Source organism: Pipistrellus hanaki (assembly GCF_964339955.1).
Source record: "Pipistrellus hanaki genome assembly, chromosome: 4".
In the NCBI taxonomy this organism is placed as follows: domain Eukaryota; kingdom Metazoa; phylum Chordata; class Mammalia; order Chiroptera; family Vespertilionidae; genus Pipistrellus; species Pipistrellus hanaki.
The window spans coordinates 4,996,634-5,020,454 of record NC_140506.1 but is presented as its reverse complement, the minus strand read 5'-3'; the positions used below and the strand labels follow the sequence as shown (position 1 = coordinate 5,020,454).

The following is a 23,821-nucleotide window of genomic DNA, read 5'->3' as shown; positions in this document are numbered from 1 at the left end:
CTTTTTGTGGCTTAATCCTGGTGAGAATTTGACATTGTGACTATGTAAGTATAAGTTATTTAAGGATTCAGTAGCACTAAAATTTTTATTTTCTTTGGCATAAAAGTTAAAGTATGTCCTTTGCTTTATTGTTTTACATTTTATTTTTATTAAACAACTTTTTTAATGTTGGCAATATTGCAGGAGTCCCCCTCCCTCCCTTGCTTCCCTCCTCCATCCCCCATCAGTCCTCCCCTTGTCGAGGTAAATTTATAACAATATCACTTGACACATTTATATACTTTTTTTTCAATTGGAAAAAAATTGTTGGAAATAGAAGACTTTAGAAGTTACCCACATGTAACTTTTTTTTTTTTTTTTTTAAATTGTGGTTCTTCTACTTATTTGTTGTGTGATTTTGGGTAAGTTATTCTTTGAGCCTCCGTTTCTTCTGCTGTGAAATGATAATTGGTCGAAGTGAAGGGAGATAAAAAACTGGAAAAGGCATTTGAAATTAATTCACTCCCCTTGCTTTACAGAGAAAGGGTGTGTTCTCGATTATATTTAACAAAAACTATTGCTTTATTTATGTATTTATTATTTTGTTAATCCTCACCCAAGGATAGTTTTTCCATTGATTTTTAGAAAGTGGAAGGGAGGGAATGAAGGAGAGGAGAGAGGGAGAGAGAGAAAAGGAGAGCCAGAATGTGAGAGAGTTAGACATCGATGTGAGAGAGACACTTATAATTATATCCTTACAAATATATTTAAGTATATGGTAAGAAGCAAAGTTAAATATTCAAATTTTTCATATGTTTTATTAATTTTTTATAGAGAGGAAAGGAGAGGGATAGAGAGCTGGAAACATCGATGAGAGAGAAACATCATCGATCAGCTGCCTCCTGAACACTCCCTACTGGGGATGTGCCCACAACTAAGGTACATGCCCTTGCCTGGAATTGAACCTGGGACCCTTCAGTCTGCAGGCGGACACTCTATCCACTGAGCCAAACCGGTTAGGGCTAAATATTTAACTTTTTAATGATAAAAATAAACTATTAATTCTTTTCTGAAACAGTTTGAATTTTGCTTTTAGAAACAAAATAATTACTACAATTAAGGGAAGATTAAAAAACACATAAACCTGTGTTATAGGAATCGCTTATGTTTTCTGTGCAGATATTACACATTAACAATTTTTGTGTTTCATTTGCTTGCATTTTCGCCATTCTGTAACTGTCAGCGGCTGTTTTGCTGTTTCTTGGGAATAACGATGGTTTTCTGTAGGTTTTCTCTTACTGATCTCTGAATGGCGATGTTTGCCTGCTAGGCCACCGCAGGGCACATTTCAGGGCTCGGCTCCTTCTGCGGACTCGGCAGCATCGGCCAGCGACCCGATGCGACAGAGGTTCTCCGTGAAGACCCACTCCCGGCTGCCCTACCTCGTCGCCTCTGACGGCTACATGGTCACCACCCTCCGCTTCCTCGATGGCCTGTCCCCCTCGGCGCTGCTGCGGTCGCTGCTGCTGGACGCCGCCCGGCGGCTGGAGAGGGCGTACCGCGGCCTGGCGCTGTCCGAGGTAGCGCTGTCCGAGGGGGCGGGCGCCGGCAGCCGGGGCTGGCTTCTGCCTGGATGGGAATAATTACAACTATTAGCACTAATTCCAGAATATATATATTTTATTAATTTCTTTATTGACTAAGGTATCACATATTTGTCCTCAACCCCCCCCTTCCAGTCCCCCCCCCACTCCTGCCCCCACCCCCCTATTGTCCTTGACCACTGGTGAGGCTCATATGTGTGCACATAAGTCCTTAGGTGGATCTCTCCCTTTTATCCCCACCCTCCCTCTGAGGCCCAACAGTCTGACCCATGGCTCCTTATCTCTGGGTCTGTTCTTGTTCATCAGTCTATGTTGTTCACCATTTTCCCTAGATGAGTGAGGTCATGTCCTACTGGAAATATAAGAATATTTTTCTCACTCCTGTAGCCGGTGCCTGTAGCGTGTGTAGCTCTGTAGGCGGGATGGAGGGTGAAGCTTTGCTCTCGGAATCTTCTCCTGCAGCCCCGAGGCAGAGGGCTGAACCTGCGGTCTCTGGGCTCCCTGAGGTCCAGCCTGTTAAAGCGCCAAGGAAGCCGGCGGCCAGCGGACCCGCCCGTCCCCCGATTCCTGCAGGAAGAAGAGGCGGGGAAGTCGCAGGTACTCGGCGGCAGGCTTTTTTTCCCTTCCAGCAGTGACGTGTGGACCTTAGTCCCAGGAGAGTACTCGGTCTTGCCCTTGCGAAAGGGAAGAGAACTATGAGAACACCAAGGGATTCTGCTTACAGAGAACTGAGTGGCATTAAGCATCATTTTTCCACTCGTGTTTTAGGATTTTGAAGCAGAAGACCCGAACGAAAGCACATCCTTTCCAAACAACCTGCTCTCTCTTTGGGACAAAAGCAAGGATCCATCGCTCGGGGGCGCCGAGGAGGGGAGCCTGCAGTTTGCGTCTATGTTCGACACGATGCGTGCGGGGCACCCCGCGGCGGAGGCGGACGGCCTGGTCGCGGACCTGCGCTCGGTCCACAGAAACCTCCTCGCCGCCTGGACCGTGGGCGTTTCCAAGCACGTGCCGGAGAAGAGCATCATGCTGAACTACACGGTCGCTTGTTTCACCTACTTTCTCCACATCCTTCAGTTTATCAAGTGTCCTCTCCCAGCACTGGATCTTCCCTTAAGCAGGAGCCCCGGGCACCCCGCGTGGGTGCGCTGTGTCCTCCAGCTCCTGGGGCAGTGCCTGTGCGCCCCGCCCTGGGACGCGCGGGGCCGGCCGGCCGTGCGGCCGCTGCTGGCGCTCACGGCCCGCGCGCTGCAGCTCCTGCTGGCCCGGCCGCGGGGCCGCGGCTGCTCCCGGCGGCTGGCCGCCTGCTTCCAGCTGCTCGGCATGGTGGCCGATCGCTTAGACGGCGCAGACCACCTGCAGCCCGAGGTCTCGGCCACGGCTGGTGGGAGTGGAGCGGCCCGTCAGGACTCCCTGGTGGTTCCCCTTTTCCAAACCTTTCAAGACGGCGCCTCCCGGGACGGCTGGCCTGGGAGCGCGTCTCTCAGGACCCGTCCTCCAGGAGCAAACCTCGGTCAGCAGGCGGGACGCAGGTATGACGGCTGCAATGGCAGGGCACCACCAGTAGGTTAGCTTTCTTCCTTTTAAAAAAACGGAGCTGTCCTTCCCATGCTGTACATCTCACCATTTTAAAGCTTACAGTTAAGTGATTTTTTTTTAGGATAATCACAAGGTCATAGCACTAATTCCAGAATATTTTCATCACGCATAAAAGAAACCTTGTATCCATCAGCACTCAGCCTTATGGGTTTGATTTTATCTGAGAGTATTTTAGCATTTATGCCAAATGCTATTCCACACACACATTTCCTTTTCATTAGTTTTGGACAGCCAGGGACTGTTGAGAGATTGTGGTTTAGGGAAGCACGAGGGGAACAGGACCACAGGAACATAAAGCGTTTGTGAAGATTTTAAAAATATATTCTGCATGGTTTGGGTCAGTGGATTTTGTGCTGTAGTTAAATCCGATCCGTTTGTGTGTGTGTGTGTGTGTGTGTGTGTGTGTGTGTGTTGTTATGTCAGTGAGTGTGTGTGTGTGTGTGGTTATGTCAGTGAGTGTGTGTGTGTGTGGTTATGTCAGTGAGTGTGTGTGTGTGTGTTGTTATTTCAGTGAGTGTGTGTGTGTGAGTGTGTGTGTGGTTATGTCAGTGAGTGTGTGTGTGTGTGGTTATGTCAGTGAGTGTGTGTGTGTTATGTCAGTGAGTGTGTGTGTGTGTATAGTTATGTCAGTGAGAGTGTGTGTGTGTGTGTGTGTGTGTGAGAGTGTGTGTGTGTGTGGTTATGTCAGTGAGTGTGTGTGTGTGTGTGTGTTATGTCAGTGAGTGTGTGTGTGTGTGTGGTTATGTCAGTGAGTGTGTGTGTGTGTGTGTGTGTGAGAGTGTGTGTGTGTGTGTGGTTATGTCAGTGAGTGTGTGTGTGTGTGTGTGTGGTTATGTCAGTGTGTGTGTGTGAGTGTGTGTGTGTGGTTATGTCAGTGAGTGTGTGTGTGTGTGTGTGTGTGTGTGGTTATATCAGTGACTATGTGTGTGTGTGTGGTTATGTCAGTGAGTGTGTGTGTGTGAGTGTGTGAGTGTGGTTATGTCAGTGAGTGTGTGTGTGGTTATGTCAGTGTGTGTGTGTGTGTGTGTGTGTGTTGTTAGGTCAGTGAAGAACGCAGGCCATACTGACTCTGACCACCCCTCGTCTGGAACTTGGGTTGACGATGCCTAATCTGTGTGCAGGCTGGTGTGTCTGTGGCGCGTGCTGTATGAGAAGACGCTGTGGTATCAGGCCCAGCTGAGTCGAAGCGTTCCCGACGGCGACAGGCCGCGCCCTGCAGAGGCGGCCCAGGAGGCCGCTGCCGTCCGGTCCCTGCTGTGTCACATCCAGGCGCGCCTGCAGGCGGCCGGAGCCTGCCTGGGCCCGACCTTACCGCTCAAGCCCATCAGCGGTCAGTGTCCCACACTCGTTCCTCACCCGTAAATAAGCAAAACGGCCAGCGGGGCTTTGGTTGTGCTCACTGGGCACAGTGACTTGTTTTTCAGATTTCTGGCTGAGCTATATTTATAAAGTAATATAATTAAAAACTTGCAGGTGAGGAGTGCTTCCTGTTGGGATCCTATGAAAAGGCTGTTGGACTGTGGAGGAAAGCTCTGCAGGAAACCCAGGAGAACGGTAAGGGGATTATTAAAAATAATATCTGTGCCCTGGCTGGGCTGGCTCAGTGGAGAGAGCATCGGCCTGTGGACTGAAGGGTCCCAGGTTCAATTCCAATCAAAGGCACATGCCTGGATTGCTGACTCCATTCCTAGCAGGGGGTGTGCAGGAGCAGCCAGTCAATGATTCCCTCTCATCATTGATGTTTCTCTTTCCCTCTCAGAAATCAATAAAAATATATTTTAAAAAAATAAAATAATATTCCCCATAACATTGGTAGGAACGAATGTTAGCGTACTCCAGAGTGTGTCTGGTTTCTTGGTCATGGCGGCGGGGGGAGAAGGCTCAGACTCTTCCTTCGTTTCAGACCACGTGTGCTGGAGACAGAGGTTAGCCTTAAAGAAAAGAAAACTCTCCAGAACTTAAAGTGAAAAAGAACAATGCATTGCTCACCTGCTTTCTTACAGAATTTAAAGAATCTTTTATTGAAATACTAAAGGCCCAGTGCATGAACTTTGTGCGCTCGGTGGGGGAGGAGGGTCCCCTCAGCCCGGCCTGCGCCCTCTTGCAGTCTGGGAGCCCTCAGGAGATGTCCTCCCCCGCCACCGCTGCTGTGCTCACCAGCCCTGGGCCCGGCTTCTGGCTGAGCGGCGCTCCCTGCGTTGAACAGCTGCCCCCTGGTGGTCAGTGCGTGGCATAGCGACCGGTCGTTCTGCTGTTTGGTTGATTTGCTTATTAGCCTTTTATTATATAGGGTAAAACAAATACAGAAAGGTTCACATAACGAGAGAATACAGCTTCATGGATTTCATAAACGGACCACCCCAGGGTGTCCGCCTGCCCAGCACCCAGGCCAAGAACCCGGCCTTGCTAAGGTTTCTAACGTGAGCTTAATTCTCTCTGGTTTAGGAGGAAGAAGGACCTGCTTTCTTCAGATGCGCTACTACCTGTCCCTCCTGTACTGCCACCTGTACAGCTACAACTTAAACGATGCCCAGGGGCTGTGCGACCAGCTGGTGCGAGAACTGCTGCGATGGGCCCGCCTGCCTGTGAGGGACAGTGGGGAGAGCTCGGGTGCGTCTCTCAGAAATCGGGGTCGTTCTCCGTCTCAGCGTGTGCTTACAGGTTCAGATGTGAGATTGCTTATGCATAAACGGTGGTGGTCCTGCTGGTTAGGGCTACTGCTGGCCTGGCAAGTGCATTGTGGCTGGATTGCTTTGCTTGGGTCCTCCATGTTGTTAGATAAAACTAGTAACTTAAAGTCAGAACAAGTTCCTAAGCGTACGGGCTCACACGTAGGAAGCCTAGATACCTATTGTAAATTTACTTGTACCGGCCCTGGGTGCTCACCTAGTTACGAGTTCCCTCCGGGTAATGCTGGGGCTTAGATGTTACACTTCGTGACGGTCTGACCAGAGTCTCCTCTGCTCGCTCGCTGTGTCCCTCAGCTCCCGCGCTGGGACTGCCCGGGCCTGTGCACCCCGAGGCCGCGCGGAGGGTCGTCCAGTCCATGGCCCGGTTCATGGCCGCCTATTTCACCAACCGGCGGCTCTGCGTCCTGCCCCCGCACCACGTGGACGTCCTGCCGCCCCCGCACCGGGAAGCAGGTGAGCGTGTCCCCCCTTCGCTGCTCTGACGCTCACACAGCACTCCGCGGGGAGCCACTCCGCCGAGCGACCCGTCAGCTCAGGGCCTGGCCCCCGCCGCTCAGGGCCTGGCCCCCGGCCGCTCAGGGCCCGGCCCACACCGTGCTGTGTGATCTCCGGGGGGGGGGGGGGAAGTGCCGTGGGGGTGGAGTGTGTGTTACCGTGTTGTGTGATCTCCGGGGGGGTGTGGGAAGTGCCGTGGGGGTGGAGTGTGTGTTACCGTGCTGTGTGATCTCCGGGGGGGGGGGTGTGTGTTACCGTGCTGTGTGATCTCCGGGGGGTGGAGTGTGTGTTACCGTGTTGTGTGATCTCCGGGGGGTGGGAAGTGCCGTGGGGGTGGAGTGTGTGTTACCGTGCTGTGTGATCTCCGGGGGGGGGGGTGTGTGTTACCGTGTTGTGTGATCTCCGGGGGGGTGTGGGAAGTGCCGTGTGGGTGGAGTGTGTGTTACCGTGCTGTGTGATCTCCGGGGGGGGGGGGGAAGGGCCGTGTGGGTGGAGTGTGTGTTACCGTGCTGTGTGATCTCCGGGGGGGGGGGGGAAGGGCCGTGTGGGTGGAGTGTGTGTTACCGTGCTGTGTGATCTCCGGGGGGGGGGGGGGGTGTGTTACCGTGTTGTGTGATCTCCGGGGAGGGGTGGGAAGGGCCGTGTGGGTGGAGTGTGTGTTACCGTGTTGTGTGATCTCCGGGGGTGTGGGAAGTGCTGTGGGGGTGGAGTGTGTGTTACCGTGTTGTGTGATCTCCGAGGGGGTTGGGAAGGGCCGTGCGGTGGTGACTGTCCTCTCCCCGCAGGGCCGGGCCCGCGGCGCCTCCCCCTGCAGCGCGCGGCGGTGGCCGGGGCGGTCCGGGCGCAGGGCCTGGGCGGCGTGTGGACGGCGGACTACGCGCTGGAGCTGCTGCTGCTGGGCGGCCTGGCCCCCGAGGCCGTGCGGCTGGCGCGGGAGCTCGGCGACTGGAAGACGGCCGTGGCCATCGGCGTGGCCTGCCAGCTGGGCGGCCGGGGCCGCGGCTCCCCCAGGTGCGCGGGCCCCAGACCGGGGTGTGTGTGTGCGTGCGTGTGTGCGTGTGTGTGTGTGTGTGTGTGTGTGTCGCTGCAGGCCTCTCCCCGCTCTGACCCATCATCGCCCGGTCCCTCCGCCTCGGCCCAGGGCTGCTGGGGAGGGCGTCTGTCCAGCCGCCGGGCAGGGCGCCCTGGCCAGTGAGAGCGGGGACTGAACTTCCCACCCAAGTGAAATCCAAGTTGCTCGCGCAGCTAGCTGGTGCTGTGCTAGTGGGCAGCTCAGGGGCCTGCTCATCTGTATTAAAATGCTTCTTTGCAGCATTAATTTGTTAGTAATGCCCTCAAAGAGCTCATAGATGTTGGGAGAGATTGTCCCGGATTTGAGTTTAAGCTAGTCAAACCGGTCTCTGTATGTTAACTTTTCTGTATGATATGGGGTTGCTGTGTCTTCTGTATTTTTCAAGGCAGTGACTAAACATGTATTTCCTTACTGAGTAACCTCTGTGCGCACTCTGTGCCAGGTGTATTCGTGGATGTAAAGCAAATGGTGCCTGGCTCCAGGGAGAGAGAACTTTCCAGATACAAGCGGAGGCCTTTGGCCAGGCCAGTCTGGTCCGGTTGGGCAGAGCCGTGTGTGTGTGTGTGTGTGTGTGTGTGTGTGTGTGTGTGTGTGGTGAGGTGGGGATGTGGGGGGGCGTCAGGTGGGTGTTTTAGCGCCCTCGCTGTGAAGAGCCCGGGTCCCCTCCTTAGGCAGAGTTTCTTATAACATTCCTTCTTAGATGCAGGATGAACAGTGAAAGTGAATTTCACTGTAAACTTCACGTGTAGTTCTCGGTGTGTGAATATTTGCTTTATTGGGAATTTGAAGTCATTTCTTCTGATTTGATGTGATTTCAGGTTTAAGAAAAAGGGCCAGGATCTGCCGTCCAACATGACTCCCGCACGGATTTTCCAGGAGAAACTCCGGTGTCTTTTAGGTCAGCCGGCCTCTTCGGAAGCAAAGAGAGAAATGGGCTCAAAATACAAGCAGTTTACAGGTGCGTCACCACACGGGCCTGGCAGGAGAGCTGGGTAGTTAATGAGCCTTGTGGTATTCTAAAAAGCTGGTAATACGTACAAGTATGCTAACACTTTGAAGTAAGCTTATTGAAAATCAAAGTGTACTACATATTTAAAAAAAAATTATATATATATATATATATATATATATATATATATATATATATATTCCGCCCCTGCACGGAGTATATATATTGATTTCAGAAAGGAAGAAGAGGGAGAGATAGAAACACCAATGATGAGAGAATCATTGATCTGCTGCTTCCTGCACACCCCACATGGGAAATCAAGCCCACAACTTGTTCATGTGCCCTGACCGGAATTGAACCCTGACCTGGTTCATAGGTTGAGGCTCAATCACTGAGCCACACCAGCCAGGCAAGCATTGCTTTTTTTTTTTTTTTTTTTAATTTTTTAGAAATATGTTTTTATTGATTTTTGAGAGAGGACAGGATCGTAGCCAGTGCCCTGACCGGGAATTGAACCTGGAACTCTTGGTGCCTGGGATGACACTCAGCCACTGGGTCACACCAGCCTGGCACCGGAGTGCTCTCATACTGTGTGCTAGGCCTTCCAGCATGCTGACCGTAGTTGAAGTCATTTTTAAAAAAATATATTTTTATTGATTTTGTGCAGAGAAGAAGGGAGAGAGATAGAGAGTTAGAAACATCGATGAGAGAGAGTCATCGATCAGCTGCCTCTTGCACACCCCCTACTGGGGATGTGCCCGCAACCAAGGTACATGCCCTTGACCGGAATCAAACCCGGGACCTTTCAGTCCACAAGCCGACGCTCTATCCACTGAGCCAAACCGGTTAGTAGTGCCATGAAGGATAATAAGAAAAAAATCTAAAAATCACTATTACTCTCCCGTTGCCTTCACACAATGTTTTATTTTATTTGGCTATCTTCCTTGATACTTTTTCCTTTTTTTTAATCAGGACTATACTTCCAAAATATTTTTATTTGTTACGACTACAATGTCTAATTTTGGGGAAAGTGCTTGTGCCATGATTGCCTATAACCTTAAGGAACAGAATGGCCGTGGATTTCTGTCTGGAAGCTTGTACGCCAGCTGAGAGGGTTGTTGTGGAAGACCAGCTCTTCCCAGGGTGAGGTGTCACCCTGGGAGGCGGAGTGGGCGGTGGGATGGCGTCTGACTCTCCCTCCCTCCGGCGCGCAGACCCCATCGAGGAGGAGGACACGCAGCTGCTGCTGGGCGCGGTGCGGGAGGTGCTGACGGCCGCGGCCATGGCCCAGGCAGACGTCCTCTCCGAGGCCTGGCCGCTCCTGGTCCGCTCCGCCCAGGACTGCAGCCGGCGGCTCTGGGGCCTGGTGCCCGGCGGCCTGTACCTGCCCGCCCCGCCGCTCTACTGCCCCCAGCCGGCCCTCCTCAGCCAGGTACGCGCACCTCCAGCTCACAGGCAGGGCCAGGGCCGTGGCTCTCGGCGGTTCTCGTCCAGTGGGAAGCACAGGGAATCGCACGGAATGAACGGTAGATACAGCGGGCCTGAGCAGCGCGGTGGGAGGGCTTCCCAGGAGGTGCTGCGATCTGAGAAGGACTTGCGGACGTGGGCGGAGGCCGGCCGGAGGCCTCGCCTTCTCCGGAGCGAGCTCCGCACCGGCCGCCGTGGGGGGGAGGGGGTCGGAGAGGTGGCTTCACCTGTCGTGGGGAAGACCTGGGGTTCGGGTGCAGTTACCCTCCCATTGTTCCAGGGGAGGGACTGTGTCCAGCCATCGCTCCAGCGAAATCTCAGGCCAGGACTCGACATCCTCTTATAACATCTCCAGCTTCCGAGGCGCTGTCTCTACTTGCACGTCAGCTTGGACGTTTCCGCCTCACTGGCTGGAGTGTGATTGTGTTCCCCAGGAGGACACTGACGACCCCCTGGTGAGAGCGGAGAAGGAGAACCGCCAGAAGGTGTCCGGGACCCTGCAGCGCCTGCTGCTGCTGCTCCGCGCCGCGCGCTGCTCCTTCCCGGCCGCGCAGTGGTACATCCTGCAGCTGCGGTGGGCCCGGAAGGTCATGGGGAAGGTAGGCCGGGGCCCGGAGGGCCATGAGGAAGGCGGGGGGGGGGGGCAGGAGGGCCATGGGGAAGGCGGGGGGGGCAGGAGGGCCATGGGGAAGTCGGGGGGGGGGCCCGGAGGGCCATGGGGAAGTCAGGGGGGGAGCAGGAGGGCCATGGGGAAGGCGGGGGGGGCAGGAGGACCATGGGGAAGGCGGGGGGGGGGGGCCCGGAGGGCCATGGGGAAGTCGGGGGGGGGGCAGGAGGGCCATGGGGAAGGCGGGGGGGGGGGGCAGGAGGGCCATGGGGAAGGCGGGGGGGGGGGGCCCGGAGGGCCATGGGGAAGTCAGGGGGGGGGAGCAGGAGGGCCATGGGGAAGGCGGGGGGGGGGGCAGGAGGGCCATGGGGAAGGTGGGGGGGGGGGGCCCGGAGGGCCATGGGGAAGTCAGGGGGGGGGAGCAGGAGGGCCATGGGGAAGGCGGGGGGGGGGCCAGGAGGGCCATGGGGAAGGTGGGGGGGGGCAGGAGGGCCATGGGGAAGGCGGGGGGGTGGGGGCCCGGAGGGCCATGGGGAAGGCGGGGGGGGGGGCCAGGAGGGCCATGGGGAAGGTGGGGGGGGCAGGAGGGCCATGGGGAAGGCGGGGGGGGGGGCAGGAGGGCCATGGGGAAGGTGGGGGGGGCAGGAGGGCCATGGGGAAGTCGGGGGCGGGGGGCAGGAGGGCCATGGGGAAGTCAGGGGGGGGGAGCAGGAGGGCCATGGGGAAGGCGGGGGGGGCCAGGAGGGCCATGGGGAAGGTGGGGGGGGGCAGGAGGGCCATGGGGAAGGCGGGGGGGGGGGCAGGAGGGCCATGGGGAAGGCGGGGGGGGGGCCCAGAGGGCCATGGGGAAGTCAGGGGGGGGAGCAGGAGGGCCATGGGGAAGGCGGGGGGGGGGGGACCCGGAGGGCCATGGGGAAGTCGGGGGCGGGGGGCAGGAGGGCCATGGGGAAGGTAGGCCTGGGGCCAGGAGGGCCATGGGGAAGGTGGGCCGGGAGCCTGGAAGGCCATGCAGGAGGTGGGCGGGTCTCCGGACCGTGCTGTGAGTCGCGTAAACAGGCAGCCTTCCTTAGGATTGGTGATGGGCTGTGTTCCCATGGCGTCCTGCCTGTCAATCCCTAGTCAGACTTCCCACAGTGAACCTTGCTGAACGATGCGGACTCTGCCCTGGGGCTCTGTGAGTCCCATCCTGCCTGGCAATGGAAAGTCTAATGTGGCCCGGCCAGTGTGGTTCAGTGGTTGAGCATCAACCTATGAACCGGGATGTTTTGGATCGATACCCGGTCAGGGCATGTGCCCGGGTTGCGGGCTCAATCCCTAGTCCGGGGCATCCAGGAGGCAGCTGATCAGTGATTCTCTCTCATCACTGATGTTTGCTCTCTTTCTCCCTCTCTCTTCCTCTCTGAAATCAAGTAAAAAATATATTAAATAAACAAAGTATAATATAGTCGGTTAATTTCAGTTACATCCTCTGCCCGGGGGGCCTCCAGTCACTGGGGATTTAAACTCAGTTCATGGTTTTCTCCAGTGTCTGCCTGAGAGCATATAGCAGATGTTCTGGGGGTGGGGTCAGAGGGCCAGGGTGCTCCTGGTTCTGTCTCCTCTCCGTGGTCCCACCAGCCAGCTGCGTTCCTGCTGACCTGAGCTGGGAGCCGTCTGCCCGGATGCCCTGGCCCAGCTGCAGGTCCCCGCAGGCCGCAGCCTCTCTGTGGATGTGGAAATCAGTGTTATGAGCCCCAGGGCTTCTCATTGGCTCTGGATTCCATTAACAACAAGCATCACACCTCCTGCTTTATGGAGACGGACCCCTTAGGCTCCGAGACGTGGCTTATCAAGTTGTTCTTGAAAATTAGTCACTCTTTAGAGAGACAGGTTTGTCCTCATCCTGTATTTTGTCATCCCAAAAGTGTGGATTATTTTGTATGTTTACTAAAAAGTATGGAATTCTGAATAAAGTATGGTCTTTAGTTAATGTATCAAAACATTGGTTCATTGATCACAAACGCACTGTAACGCTGCGAGCGCTGATAACGGGAACTGCGTGGTAACGGGACTGAGCACGCAGCCTGTGCGGGCGCCCCAATGGGATCGAACCGTGACCTCCTGGTGCACAGGTCGAGAGAAAGGACAAAAAGCCGTAAGTTTCTTTCGTACGGACATAGCTGAGTGACAGAGGATAACTTGATTAAACCTTTTGCTCTCTTTTGGGATTGAGCCTTTTGCAGTAAACGTGTGAGCAGAGTTTGAGAGCGCGGCTGGCTTCAGGGGTAGTGTGGGACCCAGGCGAGTTTTCCATGCTCCATGGTCTGTCTCCACCGGCTGCCGAAGCTTTAGCAGGGGTCCTCAAACTTTTTAAAGTGGGGGCCAGATCACGGTCCCTCAGAGAGCTGGAGGGCCGGACTATATGAACTACTAATTCCTACTGTAACACCTCGGCTGCGCTCACTGCCCAAAAAACCTGGCGGGCCGGATCAGACTCCTCTGCGGGCCGCATGTGGCCCGCGGGCCGCAGTTTGAAGACCCCTGCTTTACAGTGTCCTCAGACACTGATCCAGGCCCTGGCAGTGACCATGTCGTCCTTCACTTTCAGATTCGAGCGAAAGGGTCCCTCCCCGCCCTGAGCCCCTTCCCTCCATCACTGCTGCAGCACTGCCGGGGCGGCCTGGCCTTCTTCCGGCCGGGAGCCACGGGTGACGGCCAGCTGGACGAGGCGTCCATCACAGCAATAGGTTTGTCCCGGAGGAGTGTCTGCTTACAGTGTTAATGAAGGATCTGCTTTGTACCTGATTGGGGCCGTTTCTGTACAACAGTGTGTTACCACCATGAGAGCAATCCAAGATACGTTAAGAGAAGAGAAAACTGCATAGTAGGGTTTTATATGTCTTCATGTATTGGTTTTAATAAAGAATATTCATAATATTGGAAATTATGTTTTAGTATTGAAAATTTTTAAATTTTAATGCCTATCAGTGATTTTCCAAATAAACTATTTAGCATTAAGTACAGATGAATGCATTGGCTTAAATAGTATCTACCATATACTATTGAGCTTAAAGCAAGTAACTACCAGTAAAAGGTAGAGTAAGTTATTTATTCTTTAATGGTGATTTTAATACTTTCATGCAACGGACACGCATGAACTATTCTAGAATAATAATATACATAAAAACTCTGGAAGGTTCTCCATGACTTTTATGTAAGGTGTTGATAATGAGTACATGTTTCCTTTATAATCAAGGAAAAGCATTTATTCTGGGGGGGAAATACAGGCAGCCAGAGCTGACGTTGCTCCCTCGGTGTCGCCTCACACGGCCTCTTGTGCCCCTGACCAGGGAGCTTCCGGGAGCTGTGTGCGCTGTGCTGGATGCTGCACGTCCGGGACCAGCTGTCCCTCCGCTGCCGGCGGTTCCAGAAGGCCCGGGAGCGCGCGCAGGGGAAGCAGGTACTTACCCGCCGGAGAGGAAGAGAGGTGAACGGGCGTTGCTGCAAACCTGGTGCTTGATAGGCTTTACTGTGTGGAGCAAAGCTTTCTTTTGGATTTATCCTGCCTGCCGTCTGGAGTGGAAGGAAACCCGTTTTTCCGATGTCCGTTCAGGACCTCTCGGTGGAGTTGGACCCGTGCGCGGTGGAGCACTGCCTGGGGGCGGCGGAGTGGGCGTGCAGGATGCTGCCCTTCGCCCGGTTTTCCCTCGGCGAGGAGCTGATTCAGGACCTGATTTTGAGCCTCATTGGAGACCTGCCGCCGATCAGACAGGTAATGTGAGGCCGGTGAACCTGAACCAGTGAACCAAACCAGGGTCGGAAACTGTAAGGGATTTTCCTTGTAATTAAGAATGATGTTGCCCCTAAAACTCGCTTTTTCACTTTTCCCAAGGTCGCAGACATTTTCGTGAGAGCATTTCCCAATCCTGAGGACGTAAGGGTTCCTTTACGAGAAAAATACCACGCTCTCCGGCAGAGGCTCAGCGCCTGCGTCCTGAAAGGTATCGCCGTTGCTTCTCTGTGTCGCTGGGAAGGCTGGGGGCTCTGGTTTATCTGCAAAGCACCGTCCTCCCGTGTCCTCTCCCCCCGGGACGGCCTTCCCGCCGGCACCGGGTCCGAGCGGCTGTCTCTGAGTGACCAGCCTGGGGCCGGGCGAGGCGCTCCGTCTCCAAACCGCATTTCCGTGTTTGCTATCTTGATTCGGGTCTAAGAATGTGTCTGGAAAGAGGATTAAATAAGGTAAATTCTATAAAATGAACATATAGTGCTTTTCGTAAAGTGGATATTTTATTGAAAACTAGTATTCTTTCCCTTTATGGTTATTTATGCTTCCTCTAGTTTTATCCTATACATTCAAGATGGTCTTGTGGAAATTATCTTTTTATTGTGGTAAACATACATAGTGCTGACATTTGCCATTTTAAGTGTAGAGTTCAGTGCCTTGACCCTGATGTGGAAATGTTAAAAGAATTCAAATCACCCACATTTTTAGAGCTAATCTCGTATTTAGGTCTGGTTATGTCTTACGATTGCACATTGCTGTATTCCTATCCTTACATTGCATTTATGATTTCTCTTTTTTTATGATATATTTTTATTGATTTCAGAGAGAGGAAGGGAGAGAGAGAGACTGATAGAAACATCAGTGATGAAAGAGAGTCATTGATCGGCTGCCTCCTGCATGCCCCACACTGGGGATCGAGTCGGCCACCGGGCCTGTGCCCTCACCCGGAATCAAACCCCCTGGTTCCTGGGTTGGTGCTCACGCTCTGAGCACGCCGGCCGGGCAGGTCCTCTCTCTCAGTGGCCTTCTGCGGCTCCCGCAGGGAGTGCTCACTGGGCTTCCTCACGAATCCCATGCAGGCCGTCGGGGAGGGGCATGGCCGTCCTTGCCGGCGGCTCTGTGTCCTCGGGAGGGACCCGAATCGGCCTCCCTGAGCGGCCCTGGCCCTCTCTCCCCCAGGCCCCCTCAGCAAGGAGCCCCTGTCTGTGGCCATGCGCTCCATGCACAGAGCGAGGGCCAAGGCCCTCCGACGTGTGCAGAGGAACATCGGGCCCTTCGAGACCCACGTCTGGGAGCCCGCGGAGGACAAGCCCGCCGAAGGTCCCGGGTTCGAGGAGTGCTCCCTGGGGACGAGCCCGAGCGGGAGCACACTCACAGACCTGGGCACGTCCCCGGGCCACAGCGCGGCCGACACGCTCTCGGAGGCTCTGAGCTGGACGCGTCTCCATCGCAGGTACGGCCGAGCCCTCAGAGCAGCGGTCCCTCCCTTTGAAAGAAACGACTCCATGTTTCCTGCAACCGGAGAGCCGGCTTCAGTGCCAGCGACCTCGCTGCCTGGCGGGCTCCTGGGCATGGGCACTGCCCTCACAGGACGGGGGAGTGCCAGTGAGACTGCGTTTGCCGAGCCGTTAGAACCGGTACTGAGACAGGACGTAACTGTCACCGGAAGTGTAAAACCAGAGGAGTAGGCTGAATTCTGAGTTCAAAGAAGAGTTTTAGTTGTTTTGGTAATCTCTAGACTTACACAGTTCAGGGCTTTGGGGTTAGCTAACTTTTACTTTTCAGTTTCCAGGGAAGGAAATGGCACATTTCATTTTTGAAACTTGCCCCTAAATTGTTGAGAGATTCTTGCTTATCACTTAAACTTCTGTACTCCTATTGAAGCAGACATTTCCCTTTAAATACATTTTTATTGATTTTAGAGAGGGAGGGAGGAGGAGGGAGGGAGGGAGAGAGAGAGAGAGAGAGAGAGAGAGAGAGAGAGAGTGAGAGACTGAGATTGATGGGCTGCCTCCTACATGCCCCACTGGGGATGGAGCCCACAACCCAGACATGTGCCACAACCAGGAATTGAGCCATGACCTCCTGGTTCATAGGTCTACGCTCAACCACTGAGCCACACCGGCCGGGCAGATTTTTTCCTCTTATAATTCTGGTATCTGAAATGTAATCTATCCTCCTCACACCTGAAGGAGTGTGTCACTGAGCAAACCCTTGCCAAAGTGAGGTAATCTCGAAAGGCGGGTGACCGCTGTGCTAGAGGATTCACTTTTCCTCCGGAAACACATCCGTGTTTTCTGAGGAAAACTTCTATGACTGCATCTTAGCACAGACTTTTCCTTTTATATTAATGTGTGGCACTTTTTATTTCTAAAATTGTATTTATTTTTATCGTCACCCAAATGTTTATTAATTTTTTTAGAGAGGGGGTGAGGGGGAGAGAAAGGGACAGAGAAACATCGATTGGTTGTCTCTGTACACCCCTTGACTGAGATCAAACCCACAACCTGGGCACGTGCCTTCACCTGGAGTGGAACCTGCAGCCTTTTGGTGGACGGAAGCTCTGACTGACAGCTGCCCGGTCAGGCTAGTGTTTTTCAGATTCAGGATGTTCAGCTCCAGTGAACACTTAGAGATCCTTTAGTCCACCCCCCTCATTTGAAAGAGAGATACTCGAAGCATTAAAAAAAAATAGGACTTAATCAGCAGACAGAATTTTTATAGTCAGTTCTAACGTAAGTTTTACTGATGAAATGATCTTTAATTTTGTCTTTTCTAATTTCCTTTCGCTGTAGGAAGGCTCCAGGTCACGTGGACGCAGCGCCGACCGCTGAGCCCCGCGGGGACAGGGACGCGGGGCACCGGGGAGGGGGCGCCCCGCGCAGGGGGCCGGGGCGGGCGCTGCCCGTGGTCGGCGCCTGGGAGTTCGAGCGGGAGGACGAGGAGTACGTGCGGTTCCTGGAGCTGTTCCTGAGCTACGTGCTGGAGCGGGAGCTGCGGGGCGGGGACCCCGGCCCCCCGCTGCTGCCCGGCTTCTCGGGGCGCCTGCGGGAGCGGGAGCTGGACCCCCTGCTCGCCGGCCTGCACACCGCCCCGGGGGCGCTCCGGGCCGGCTCCTGCTTCCAGCTGGCCCCGGAGCCCGAGGACCCGGAGGGCCCGGCGCCCCCGGCCCCAGGGCCCCCCCCGGAGAGCCTTCTGGGCGCCCTCGGGGACAGCGGGGGCCGGGGCGGCCTGTTCGGGCTGCAGCACAGGGCCCTCTACAGGGCGCACGGCCCTGGTGCCCCCGGGCCTGGCATCCCCAGTGTGGCCGGCCGGAGGGCGTGGGCGCCCGAGGGCAGGCGCGGAGGCAGGTGTGTGTTCAGAGCCGTCAGGGGCGCTGACGCCGGCCCCCTGGCCGAGCTCCCTCCGGCGCCGGGGGCGGCGGGCAGCGCGGGGCTGCAGGCGCTGCTGGAGTGGATGCTGCGCTGGGCCGCCCGCAGGCTGCCCTGTGACCCCAGCCTCCCGGCGCCCCAGGCCCGGCCCGCGCTCGGGCTCACAACCTCTGCGGCTGCCATTCTGACATCACTGTGGCTCTCGGAACAGCCCTGCGCTGCCCTGTCCAAGGCAGAGAGCGCCACAGCAGCGAGTGCCCTGATGGAGGTGAGAGCTCCGGTTACCACAGGCAGATGAAGTCTATTTCCATTCTCCCCGGTATGGAAGGATTATTCAGAAACTCAGCTAAGGACAAGGTCGAGTGTAATGTAATCATCCAATATGATAAAAGCCAATATGCAAATTGACCTAACGGCAGATTGACCGGTTGCTATGATGCGCACTGACCACCAGGGGCAGACGCTCAATGCAGGAGCTCCCCCTGGTGGTCAGTGAGGCGCTCCCCCAGGGTACTGCTGCTCGGCCAGAAGCCTGGCTCATGGCTGGCCTCCGCGGCAGCGCTAAGGAGCGGCGAGCAGGCGGGCGGTAAGGACTGAGGGGTCTCGGATTGGGGAACAGCCCCCGAGGGCTCCGGACTGTGAGAGGGCGCAGGCCAGGCTGTGCACGAATTTCATGCACTGGGCCTCTAGCTGATGACATCCACCTAATTCTTTTCCTTCTTCAAGTGGTTCCTTTGAGTCTCAGAAGTGAGTAATTGGGTACAAGTGCTTTGTGAGGTTTGAGGGCTTTGTGCCCGTTGATAAAAAGAAGGAAACAAGAGGGCCATGGAAAGGGTGTTACGTGACCTGTTGCTGGAGGTGACCTTGCCCACGCGGTGGGACGCGCCCCTCTGTCCCCTCTCCTGGGTTCCACTCAGCGGCGATGCCAGTGGCACTGCGTGTGCAGAGGTGCACGTGGTGTCCGTGGGAGGAGGGGGCTCAGGAGCCGCCTCCCCCGTCTTGGTTGGCCGCCTCCATGGTCCGATTCTGCTCGGGCTCCGTTCTAAGCTGCTGCATGGAGCATAGTTTACTCCAGGACAAGCACGTCAGACCCAGGCCAACGCCGGCAGAACAAACGAGGCGTGCGGCCTGCGGGCTGCGAGTGTGACATGCTTGTACCAGGATGAAGGGTGTGAGAGTGTGTGTGTGTTTTGTTTTTTATGAGTTTTGGGGGTTTTTTAGATCAGTTTTTGTTGTTCTAAGATAGTTTATAAGATACTGTGGTATTTGTTGTCACGGAAATGTGTGTTTCTAAAGTAAATACCTCAGTCAGCGATAAAAGCTGTTCATCCACTGCATTCTAGCCACAGTGTTTTTGCTGCCGTATCATTTTGAAGTAATTCCTAATGCCTTCGTAATGGCCAAGAGAACTACAAGGAGCAGCTCTGCATGGGCATGCTGTTCCCCTGTGGCCTGGAACATGGTGGTCCCTCCCGCACTCCTCAGGCCGGTCTGTGGATGCTGCTCAGGCAGTCCTCCTGCTTTCCCGGCGGAATAGGACGTGGCCATTGCCTCAGCGTCCGGTGTGCGCTTGCACCTGCCGCAGAGTGAGAAACACCACCAGGAGCAGTGCTGAGGGGGATTAGCGGTACACACACAGGGCAGCGCAGGGTCAGGGTGAGATCTAAGTGCTGCAAATGGCTTGTTCCAGGTGCAGGAGCCGCCTCGCCCTGCGTCTCCGGTGGGACCCCCCGGTGAGGGCGCCTGCTCGGCGGCAGGGTCCCGGCCAGGGGGGCCGGACGGAGGGGATGGCCCCCGTGAACCTCGGCGGAGCGCCCTGATGTAAGTGCTGACCGGCCTCCTTTCCCCCGGACAACGCCTCGTGTGATGCTGCTCGGGCTTGAGGGGAGGCTGGCACCGGTGAGGGCTGGAGGAAGAAGCATGTCCTGGCGCTGGAGAGCCGGGAGTGAGCGCTTTCTGGCTGCTGTAGGCACTCCTGGCAAACTCCCTGTTCGCCAGCGCTTCCCGCTGAGGAGCGGCTCATGCTGAGGAGCCTTGTTGCACTAACGGTGTCCGCTGTCACCCCTCTCCCCGGAAGCAGTGCTCTGCGCATCTGCCCTTGGGCCCCAACATGGAGCCTGTGCACAGGGGAGTCCTCTGGGAGAAGGGCAAGCTTGAAAGAATTGACTTTCTTTTTTTCTCTTCTTAAATATATTTTATTGATTTTTTACAAAGAGGAAGGGAGAAGGATAGAGAGTCAGAAACATTGATGAGAGAGAAACATCCATCAGCTGCCTCCTGCACACCCCATACTGGGGATGTGCCCGCAAGCAAGGTACATGCCCTTGACTGGAATCGAACCCGGGACCTTTCAGTCCGCAGTCCGACGCTCTATCCACCAAGCCACACCGGTTTGGGCATGAGTTGACGTTATTCTAATCTTCTGTAAATGAAACGGGATGCCCAGTCATTCATTGAACAACTGCTGTGGATCAGACATGGTGAAAACACAAAAGACTTGATAAATATAAAACACTGGGTTTGTTCTTTTTCAATAAACTATCAGCTGAAAGCAAGCTTTTTGTTTCCAAGGGTGAGTTACAGTTACTGATGCCTCATTTTTGTCAACAGAATGTCAACTGAAGCCAAAGCCCCTGAAATGAAGGAACCCGATGATGAGGGCATTTCTGACACAGATGACACTGATAAACAATTTGTAGACATCACCGATGAGGACTCTCTAAGAGGAGAAACATTTGCCCAGGAGGAACTGGAGGCACTCCCACCAGACCACGAAGGTCAGTTCATTTGGCTAATCCTTTTGCTTGGCTTTCTTAATTGAAATTGGCGAACGCTGATCTGTGATAGCTTACTTAGCCTTATGTCTAAAACGGAAAGTTTATAATGAATATAAGAATTCAAGCAGAATTCAATCCTTAGGAAGAGTTGAGCACGTTATCCTGAATCTAAGTCCTCAGACCTTTGCCTTCTGGGGAACTGCCTGGGCCTCTGGCTCGGGCCTTCTCCTCGGCCGGCCATCTTCCTTGACACGGGTCCTCGGGGCCCTCCGTGGGGCTGCTCCCCGAGGGGCCTCCCCAGGCTCATCTCAGATCCCTGGCCAAGAGGGGTTGTCTCCAAGTGTTTTTAAAAAACGTTTCTGTAAGGAGGACATAAAATATTTCTGTCATTATATTTTTTCCCTGTAATAAGAGTGAAATGATCATTTTCCAAACGGTCCCTTTTCTCTCCCTCCTCGTTTCTCTGAAGAAGACGCCAGAGGGCCCGTGGGAAGCCCCGAGAGCCCCCACACCATGGCGGACACACAGACGTCACCACGGCCGTTAGAAGTAAGTCTACAAGTAACGGCCCAGGTTACTGAAGTGACAGTAAGTGTTGTTCGTCAGCACCTCCGACCAAGGCCCTCATCTCCCAAATCACCCCGTGGCTGCAGTGTCACTGCGCCCACAGCTTTCCTTCCACTGAAATTCTGTCACTAGTCATGTCAGGCAGCGACATAATGTTCATGTCATGAACTGTGCACCAAATGAAGATACTCAGGAGTGAGGGAGGTACTCTTTACTCAAAACATGTAACTCAGCTGTTGCGTGCAGTGTTTGCACTTACGTGCACTTTTATGTGCTACTAGAGACCTGGTGCAGGAAATTTGTGTGGTGGGGTCCCCTCAGCCGACCTGCGCCCTCTTGCAGCCCCGGAGCCCCCAGGGGCTGTCTCCCCTGTTGTGGGGAGCGGGCCTAAGCTGGCAGTCAGACTCCCTTAGCGCTGCTGCCGAGGCAGGAGAGCTCTGGCTGAGCAGCGCACTGTGGGAGTGCACTGACCACCAGGGCCAGCTCCTGTGTTGAGCTTCTGCCCCCTGGGGGTCAGTGCACCTCATAGTGACCAGTTGTTCTGCTGTTTGGTCAGTTTGCAGGTTAGCCTTTTATTATATAGGATTGTTTTCTCAAAACTGTGAACACTCCATTTCCAGGTGGAATGCAGACATTTCTAATTATTGAAACAATCCTTTAAAAAGGATTAATCTTTCCTGCCTTTCTCGTGTTCTCACAATGGATGTATGTAACAATGGCCGGATACACACGTGGTTGTGAATGTGCCCAGTGGCTCCCGGTGATGGGCAGAAGCAGCGCCCCCAGTGTGAGGCCTGGTCAGAGCAGGGCCTGCGCTCTCCAGGTTTGGTCTCTCACTGGCTGTGAAACTAGTCCCTCTGGGCGAGCGACTAACGTCAGACTAAGTCCGGATGCCTGCGTGTAACGCCTGCTTGTCTCCCTCTTTTCTGTTTGGGCGCCGTTCCTTCTGACAGCACTCGGCAGGAGCGGGTCCGAGCCCCCGGGGGGACCCAGCGGAGACAGGTGCGGAGGAGCAGCCGGCGGCACAGACTGGGTAAGGGGGCGATGGGAGCGGGGCAGAGGGCGCTCAGGGCTCACCTCGGATTCGCTCGATGGGAAGATTGGTTTCTTGTAATTTACGGTAGCATGTCATGGTGATGCTGTGCTCCTAATGGGATGTAAGTCCAGCTGGTAGCAATGGTGAGTGATGGCTTTAGTAACTTAGACCCCTCAATCTCAGTGGAGTGAAGTAAGTCAAGATATCTAGCCTATTGTTCTCCGATCACTCTCAGCCTTACCCAAATAACATGCAGCTGTAAATTCACAGGTTTATCCAACGGCTGATTAGGGAACCGCCCTTCCATACTGACTCCCTCCTTATTGGGTCAAATGAAGAACCTTGTGAATGTAATGGTACATGTAACACTAAGATTGGTGTGCAGGAGGCAGCCTAGCCTATGTAAAATCTGTCACTGTTGTGGTTAATTATTGTTCACTGTTCATAAGGCTGTGGTGTGTTTCAAGGAGCGCTAAATATTTGAAAGTTCAGAATTGCCTTGCATGAGAGGCAACATAACTAGATTTTCTCTCTTCTCTGTGAAAAATTTGTTCGGCTCCGTGGAGAATGAACAAGAAGAGTATATTGAATGTTGTGTGCCTTCACAAGTAACAGATATTTCTGTCACTAAAACCAGTCCTCCCAGCTGTGGAGGTGAGAACGGGCTCTCTCGTGCTCTGACGAAAGGCTGCCCTTCCTCAGGCGGAACCTGAGGTCCCGGCTCACCTGTTTCTCCCCCTCATTGGGATCTCCTGCTTCTGTTGCTGAGCAGTGTCCACGTCGCCAAGCCACCCAGACGCAGCCGTTGCCTTGGTTTGAGTCTGTTATTAGTTGCTATGGCGACAGATGTAAACAGGTTGTAATTATGAACTAACACCACAGAGGCTGTGTTAGAGGATGTTTAGACTCTGACATGGCTGACCATCCAATCGCCTGTCTTACATAATGTGAAGAATATCTTGGTTCCTAAGCGATTGCTAATCTTTAACTGTGTATGATCGAAGCCTTTTCAAACCATGAACACACCAGTCCTCATTCATTTTGTGTAGACAGAAGTTGAGAAGTTTCTAGGTAAGAGCATTTGCATACACTACCATTTTATCCTGTTTTATAAATAGGCATGAGAATAAACTGATGTCTCCTGAACCTTTTGAAATAATTACTAAATGTTTTTGCCAAAAACTAAGAGAAGAATATGAAATCAACTTGAAGCATTAAAGTGACGTAGGCCCTAACCAGTTTGGCTCAGTAGACAGAGCGTCGGTCTGCAGACTGAAGGGTCCCAGGTTCGATTCCGGTCAGGGGCATGTACCTTGGTTGTGGGCACATCTCCAGTGGGAGGTGTGCAGGAGGCAGCTAATTGATGTTTCTCTCTCTGTCCATCTTCCTTTCTCTCTAAAAAATCTAAACGTATTTTAAGAAAAGTGACATAGGTACACCTTTCTTTAAGGGACTTAGGGAAAGATGCTCCCCTAACAGGTGTGTTTACGGAGATAAGGAACTGCTTTAGAACAGGCTTTTCTGAAAAAGCAGTGGCTCCCTTATGGAAAGATGTGCAGGTCCTCACTCTCAGCCTGGAGCAGGTTTCCAGTCGCGGTAGAATCTCTCATCTGTAAGCATCCGCGTCCCGCCTGCCGCTGCCTTTGTGCAGGGCGGGCGGGGTGTCCGTGTGGAAATCTGGGGAAGCAGGACCGTGAGCACAGCTTTACTTGGAAACCTTCTCCGTCCTGAGCACTGACCTCCCTGCTCCTTGGGAAGCAGAGGCTAACAGCGGTGTCTGAAACGGCACACGAGGTGTAAGGCCCGTTCTTCACGGATTTGACAAAGGAGCTTTTGTTCTCGTGT

General features: G+C 54.3%; 1 protein-coding gene across 1 annotated transcript in view; it reads left to right on the top strand.

Moving 5' to 3' along the window:
* The window catches only part of CPLANE1 (ciliogenesis and planar polarity effector complex subunit 1), a 61,447-nt gene that overhangs the window by 10,231 nt on the left and 27,395 nt on the right, over positions 1 to 23,821 (top strand). The window contains exons 10-30 of the mRNA XM_084880554.1: positions 1,310 to 1,559; positions 2,046 to 2,180; positions 2,352 to 3,115; positions 4,304 to 4,512; positions 4,656 to 4,736; positions 5,628 to 5,792; positions 6,167 to 6,325; positions 7,153 to 7,378; positions 8,258 to 8,397; positions 9,603 to 9,820; positions 10,290 to 10,454; positions 13,050 to 13,188; positions 13,792 to 13,928; positions 14,055 to 14,213; positions 14,334 to 14,442; positions 15,405 to 15,678; positions 17,021 to 17,864; positions 19,287 to 19,417; positions 20,207 to 20,373; positions 20,843 to 20,922; positions 21,894 to 21,973. Coding sequence (XP_084736680.1) covers positions 1,310 to 1,559; positions 2,046 to 2,180; positions 2,352 to 3,115; positions 4,304 to 4,512; positions 4,656 to 4,736; positions 5,628 to 5,792; positions 6,167 to 6,325; positions 7,153 to 7,378; positions 8,258 to 8,397; positions 9,603 to 9,820; positions 10,290 to 10,454; positions 13,050 to 13,188; positions 13,792 to 13,928; positions 14,055 to 14,213; positions 14,334 to 14,442; positions 15,405 to 15,678; positions 17,021 to 17,864; positions 19,287 to 19,417; positions 20,207 to 20,373; positions 20,843 to 20,922; positions 21,894 to 21,973 — 4,632 coding nt within the window. The remainder of the gene's footprint in view (positions 1 to 1,309; positions 1,560 to 2,045; positions 2,181 to 2,351; positions 3,116 to 4,303; positions 4,513 to 4,655; positions 4,737 to 5,627; positions 5,793 to 6,166; positions 6,326 to 7,152; positions 7,379 to 8,257; positions 8,398 to 9,602; positions 9,821 to 10,289; positions 10,455 to 13,049; positions 13,189 to 13,791; positions 13,929 to 14,054; positions 14,214 to 14,333; positions 14,443 to 15,404; positions 15,679 to 17,020; positions 17,865 to 19,286; positions 19,418 to 20,206; positions 20,374 to 20,842; positions 20,923 to 21,893; positions 21,974 to 23,821) is intronic.